This window comes from Diaphorina citri, unplaced genomic scaffold (assembly GCF_000475195.1).
Source record: "Diaphorina citri unplaced genomic scaffold, Diaci psyllid genome assembly version 1.1 scaffold932, whole genome shotgun sequence".
NCBI classification, from domain to species: domain Eukaryota; kingdom Metazoa; phylum Arthropoda; class Insecta; order Hemiptera; family Psyllidae; genus Diaphorina; species Diaphorina citri.
The window spans coordinates 23,516-30,637 of record NW_007378363.1 but is presented as its reverse complement, the minus strand read 5'-3'; the positions used below and the strand labels follow the sequence as shown (position 1 = coordinate 30,637).

At 42.7% G+C, this 7,122-nt stretch overlaps 1 protein-coding gene across 1 annotated transcript; it reads left to right on the top strand.

The window, feature by feature from the left end:
• The first annotated feature begins 1,501 nt into the window (after positions 1-1,501).
• On the top strand, positions 1,502-5,574 carry LOC103513158. The gene is made up of 5 exons (XM_026826436.1): positions 1,502-1,880; positions 2,357-2,516; positions 3,757-3,882; positions 4,605-4,755; positions 5,043-5,574. Exons 1-5 carry the CDS (start codon positions 1,718-1,720, stop codon positions 5,193-5,195), a joined length of 753 nt encoding a protein of 250 aa, XP_026682237.1. The 5' UTR covers positions 1,502-1,717; the 3' UTR covers positions 5,196-5,574.
• Positions 5,575-7,122: the final 1,548 nt, after the last annotated feature.

Here is a 7,122-nt window from a genome sequence, read left to right as displayed (position 1 = left end):
GATGACGAGAGTAAGCGCATGAAAAAGATAAAAACTTGAAAATGTAGATTAGAACAATCTAAACACACTCATGAAAAAGATAAAAACTTGAAAATCTAGATTAGAACAATCTAAACACACTCATGAAAAAGATAAAAACTTGAAAATGTAGATTAGAACAATCTTGGTGTTGTTTTTTTATTTGGCACCTACCTAGTACAAGAGCAGGTATAAGTTCACTTTTGTCCGCCATTACTCAACTTTTATTCGCGTACCCCCAGGGGTATGCCTACCTCCGGTTGAGAACCGCTAACCTACGGTAATGCCTCCTTCCGATGAGAAGGCATATTACTGAAAGCAGTTCAGACTGTTTGTTCTACAGAGTTCTAGCAGTGGTATGAGAATTCCCATGTTCATGTCAATATTGTAATGATTCGGTGTTTATGCCAATGATTTCAAGACGCTGATAAAATGATTGGCCCAAGTACCGAGGGCCAGTTGTCAAGTCTACCCGAGGTGAAAGGCCATGGAGCAACACCTACAACTGAACGCACGAAATGAGTTTCGATTTAGGTGTTTTGTCTGTTTGTTCCACCATAACTTCGTACACAAAAAACGCACTCTGAGGCTTAGGCCTGCCATTCACTATCAGGTAGACCTGACAGACACACCTGATCAATTCCGCCTGTCAGGTCTACCTGATACCTGATGAGCGCACACACACCATCAGGCAGACCTGATCAGGTATACCTGTCAGGTCTAAATGATAGTGAGTGGCTGGCCCTATAGTAATGAATTTTTCATTTGACTTTTTTTTTGCCACTGGCCCCCTTTTCACAACACCTACTAGGTATTGTCCTTAATGAGCATGCCACAATAATATTACTACTCTAGCTAGTGTCATACTCGAGTTTAAAAGTACCTACCGGTGTGTTTTGCTCGTCTTATAATTATACTATCGATTTACTTGATTGTTGTAACCGATTATTTTAATGTGAGTGTAGGAGGAAAACGGAAAAAATCTCTACTGCGCTATTATTATAAAAAAAATTGAGTAACTTTTTGAGAAATAACGTCAGAATACAATTTAAAAGTAATGGAAAGCAGTTTCAGATTTCATCATGAGTAAGTAAACAAAATAACAATAAAGACACCCCAAGTACTCTAAAGCCGGAGTGGGACCGGGAAAAGCCAGCAGCACCACTACCAAATAAAGACAGCCCAAGTACTCTAAAGCCGGAGTGGGACCGGGAAAAGCTAGCAGCACACATGGTTACCCATCCAGATACATTGTTCAGTGATCCGTCAGGTGCACTCCACATCTCCGATGGCTTCAACTGAACCAACCAGATCCATCTGCTCATGATCAGCGAATCGGTCTGATCATGATCAAAATGACTTGACCAGACAGATTACCAGCTAACAATCAGTCCTCCAGTCTGACCAGCAAGGACCAAACTTAAACCAGCTAAGATCAAACTCTTCGACCAGATCTGACCATGATCAAACGGACATGATGATCAAAATGACTTGACCAGACAGATTACCAGCTAACAATCAGTCCTCCAGTCTGACCAGCAAGGACCAAACTTAAACCAGCTAAGACCAAACTCTTCGACCAGATCTGACCATGATCAAACGGACATGACGAGCCAGAACACCAACTAGCGTCCAGAGTCTGACCTCCTAAGACCAACCTCTTCAACCTGAATCCCCCCCAAATGGACATGCTCCTGTCATGGACACAAGATTGATGTGTCTCCTATTGGTGGCTTTGGTTCTGATAGCGGCCAATGTTGGGCGGGTTTGGGCGGGCGTGCAAAGTGAGGAGAAGGAAAAACTGAGGCGGTTCCGCCTCTACAAATTCCAATACGATGCAAATACGAAGAAGAGGTCGAGAGGTAAGTTCAGACTCAAGAGCACTGACTCCCAACCTGAAGGTGCTGGGCCAAATTCCAATACGATGCAAATACGAAGAAGAGGTCGAGAGGTAAGTTCAGACTCAAGAGCACTGACTCCCAACCTGAAGGTGCTGGGTTCGAATCCTGGCCAGGGCGGAAATTTTCTGACCGAAATTTTCCATTCCTGGAGAGAACCAGGGGCGAACTTTATTTAAAACAGATAGGGTTCGCTCTCGGATTGGAGCGGACGACTTTCTTCTACTCTGTCTTCCTCATTAATCCATTAGTGCAAAAAGTACTTCTTTGAAAATTGGGTGTTTTTGTCACTAACGGGCATAACTCAGGCGAAATATACCTACCGATTTTTAAAAAACAGAATGACTCCTTTTTTCGCTGAGTGATGTAAAGATTTTGTGTTCGTCTGCGAAAACGTCATTTTCACTCCCTTTGATTAACGAAACTGACTTTGGTTTCAGGACCGAACAAAAACTTGGGAACCAAATCGAGTACACCTCGGAGGCTGCATTTCTTCGAGACAACCAGAACCGATTTACTCGACTGGTTTCGAGATTGTCCCGTGTGTATCGACAATGGAAATGGTAAAGATCGGGAATCGGGATTTGTCGGGATCGTTCGGTATCGTGGTTGGTAGAATTCGGTAATAAACACGAACTGCAAGTGTAACTTTCTTTGTCTCTGAGAAGCCATCCTTTTATCTAATTACGAGTAACTTCTTACTATTTTCTGCCTTTCAAATTCCCTGAGATTTCAACCATAGTAACCTCACACCTCACCCAGCTTGAATGCATGGGACCGGGAAAAGCCAACATCACTTGTTTGCCCAAGACGTTTACCACAACATAACCATTATCAACATAATATATCAACCAAAAGCACTGATCCAATCTACGTATATGTACGTATGCTACCGCTGACTTTGTGGGTGATTTAATGATTTTCCGAGGTGTCAAATTTTTCAAACGGTGATCTTCAAGGCCTGCCACTCACGATCAGGTAGACCTGACACCTGATGAGCACACACATTATCAGGTAGAAGAGAGAGAGAGAGAGAGAGAGAGAGAGAGAGAGAGAGAGAGAGAGAGAGAGGGAATGATGGTTGCAGCAGTAATGGTAATAATATAAAGTAATTAAATAATAATTTAAAAAGCTTTACTTGTGCAAACACAGCTAGAAAACGCTCTCTCTCCCTTTCTTCCTCTCTCTCTCCCCCCCCACTTGATGTCGAGTGCTTGTTTGGGGAATTCCTGCCATTATATCCAGAAGTAACTTAGAGTAACCCTTTCGGTATTATAGGGGTCAAAATAAATCATAGAAAAATTAGATCTTAAATCACTTATTTTATACAGATGTTAAACAACAAAAGCTTACTTGCGCAGTTACTGGCACTGAAGCTGTGCCCTCCCCTAGGCACGGCACAAAATGCCTTTTATCCTGCCATTATATCCAGAAGTAACTTAGAGTAACCCTTTCGGTGTTATAGGGGTCAAAATAAATCATAGAAAAATTAGATCTTAAATCACTTATTTTATACGGATATTAAACAAGAAAAGCTTACTTGCGCAGTTACTGGCACTGAAGCTGTGCCCTCCCCTAGGCACGGCACAAAATGCCTTTTCTAGGAGAAAGCCAGCCGTTCCAAGAACGAATCTTATCTGTTTAGGATCAAGTTCGCTAAACTCCAAGCTAACTAGGCCAGCTTAAAGTTTTTTTTGTCGGTTCCTCAGTTTATGCAAGGTTTTGAAAGGTTTTGTCTTCTTCTTCTTCTGTATAATGTTACGTCATGTCATATCCTTTGCAAAGTGTGAACTATAAAGTCCAAAGTTTTTTTATGGATCTTGATTGCGGTTCGTTTCAGATATCGACGTCAGATCATCTTTATTCTCAATGACGGGGAAGACTCCATCATTGTCAACTACAAATCTTCCATCAACTATTTGATCAGCGACAGTTTCGCCAACCTGAAACTACAACTTCTGCACAAGTAAGTCATCAGGAAGAAGTTTTATAGAGGGAATTGTGACTGCTAAGGTTTTATCGTCCCGAAAGCGAAGAGAGAAGGAAGAGAGGATTGGAGAAAGCCAGCCGTTCCGGTAACGAATATTATCCGTGCAGGATAAAATCCGCTCCAGGCGGAAGTCGAACCCTTGACCTAGCGCTTACAAGGCAGACCGACCAGGCTGGCCTTCACCCTCCTTATCAAGACACTAGTAGCAATAGCTCTTTAATAGATGGGTATATCGACCTCTGTGGTACTTTCGCCATTTTTCAACTTCAACAGTCAACACCAACCAAGCTAACTAGGCTGGCTGTGAATATTTGAATTACTAGTGTGGAAAAAAAGAAGCAAAAAAAAAATCCTTGTAAAGGGGCTTGTCCGTTCAGGATAAAATCCGCTCCAGGCGGAAGTCGAACCCTTGACCTAGCGCTTACAAGGCAGACCGACCAGGCTGGCCTTCACCCTTTTTTTATCAAGACACTAGTAGCAATAGCTCTTTAATAGATGGGTATATCGACCTCGTGGTACTTTCGCCATTTTTCAACTTCAACAGTCAACACCAACCAAGCTAACTAGGCTGGCTGTGAATATTTGAATTACTAGTGTGGAAAAGAAGAAGCAAAAAAAATCCTTGTAAAGGGGCTTGAATATCCCAAAAAAGTTCGAAATTTCGAAAAGGTTCTATTTCTGCTCTGTTCTCCCACCAGATATGCCAACATCGTTCGTCGGAACTTGAACCTGAATGACACCGGGGATGGGGGTCAGAGTCGCGGTGACAGATTGGAGTGGGGTGGTGACGAATACAAGAAGCCATATATCACCGGACGAACCACTATAGACAAGGCGTTAGCTCGGAAGGTAAGGCCACGCACTATCAGGTAGACCTGACAGGTACAACTGTTCAGGTCTGCCTGAGATTGTCTTTGCTCATTAGTCATTAGGTATCAGGCCGTCGATCGATATGTTGTCGAGGCATGTGGACGGTTCAGTCGACGGCCGGTTGACTATGTTTGAACACACCTTAAGAAACAAGGAGCTGATGATAAGTTGTTGGGTTTTTCTTCTTCTTCTCCTCCTTCCTTTTTCTTTTTCTTCGTCTTCTTTTTCTTCTTCTTCTTCTCACCGAGTTGTTTGTTTGTTCACAGTACCTCAGTCGTTCGATAATCAAACTGAACAGGGCGGAGAGAGCAAAGTTCAAGGTCAAAAAAGAATACAGTCATAAGAGAGAAAAAGGGTTCAACCTTTTCGCTCCTGACAGGGACGAATTTGGCCTGCACGACTGGAATAATTTGTACTAACTTGAGGTAGTTCATAACCTAGTGGACGTTGTCTTGCCGCGCTGGGGGATGTTAAACAGAGAGTAGACTAATGTCTAGTTGTGGGACAACCAAACACGGAGGAGAACAGCTAACCCTAACCAGCCTAGCTAGCTGGCAGTTCTTCAAAGCGTTCTTTTCTCTGCTTTTAAAGAATAAACACGCTAACGCAGAGACCTCCAAATAAACACGCTAAAGCAGAGACCTCCAAAACCCCCGGATCCAACAAAAACGGGCTTGAAACTCGCAGGTTGATTCATTTTGTACAAAAGTGTCATGACTCATGAATTATTATTTTATTACATTATTTCACTAGTTAGTTTATATAATATATACCTATTTACTTGTACATTTCATTATCTATTTTAAATTGTATTCAATGCAAAGGGGGAAAACAAAAAAAAATATTAAAAAAAAAAAAAAATCAACAAAGATTTTCTTGTTTTCTTCTCATAACTACCTACATATGTAGGTTTAGCTAATTTTAGATTCCTTGATCCCTCTAAGTCCTCAGTAACTTTAGTTCATTTTAACATAAAGTTCTGCCGCAGCGCGCAAGTAAACGTGTACGCCCATTAACATCCTGTAGAATATGAAGTAGAGAGAGAGAGAGAGAGAGAGAGAGAGAGAGAGAGAGAGAGAGAGAGAGAGAGGGAGAGAGAGAGAGAGAGAGAGAGAGGGAATGATGGTTGCAGCAGTAATGGTAATAATATAAAGTAATTAAATAATAATTTAAAAAGCTTTACTTGTGCAAACACAGCTAGAAAACGCTCTCTCTCCCTTTCTTCCTCTCTCCCTCTCTCTCTCCCCCCCCCTACTTGATGTCGAGTGCTTGTTTGGGGAATTCCTGCCATTATATCCAGAAGTAACTTAGAGTAACCCTTTCGGTGTTATAGGGGTCAAAATAAATCATAGAAAAATTAGATCTTAAATGACTTATTTTATGCAGATATTAAACAAGAAAAGCTTACTTGCGCAGTTACTGGCACTGAAGCTGTGCCCTCCCCTAGGCAAGGCACAAAATGCCTTTTCCCATCATAAAGGTCTTTCGTGACGGAAGTTTTAGTCTCCACATTTGGCAACACGTTAATAGCGTCCTCACATTCAACCTCACCCCAGCCTGAGTGGGACTGGGAAAAGCCAGCCACACGCGATGGCCCACCTTCAGCTAGCCCAGCCAGCTGGCAGTTAGAAGATGCTTTACAGGGCTTTAAAAGGAAAAGTCCCTATTCTTCACGATCCCGATGGTTCTAATTATGTGGATCGCACCTCGATGACACCTCCAAAAGTATGTGCTTCAGAAGGAGCCAGCAAAACCCGTGGATGGAGCTAGCCCAGCCAACTGGCAGTTAGAAGATGCTTTACAGGGCTTAAAAAGGAAAAGCCCCAATTCTTCACGATCCCGATGGTTCTAATTATGTGGATCGCACCTCGATGACACTTCCAAAAGTATGTGCTTCAGAAGGAGCCAGCAAAACCCGTGGATGGAGCTAGCCCAGCCAACTGGCAGTTAGAAGATGCTTTACAGGGCTTAAAAAGGAAAAGCCCCAATTCTTCACGATCCCGATGGTTCTAATTATGTGGATCGCACCTCGATGACACTTCCAAAAATATGTGCTTCAGAAGGAGCCAGCAAAACCCGTGGATGGAGCTAGCCCAGTCAACTGGCAGTTAGAAGATGGCTTACAGGGCTTTAAAAGGAAAAGCCCCAATTCTTCACGATCCCGATGGTTCTATGTGGATCGCACCTCGATGACACCTCCAAAAGTATGTGCTTCAGAAGGAGCCAGCAAAACCCGTGGATGGAGCTAGCCCAGCCAACTGGCAGTTAGAACATGCCTTACAGAGCTTTAAAAGGAAAAGCCTTAATTCTTCACGATCCCGATGGTTCTAATTATGTGGATGCCTT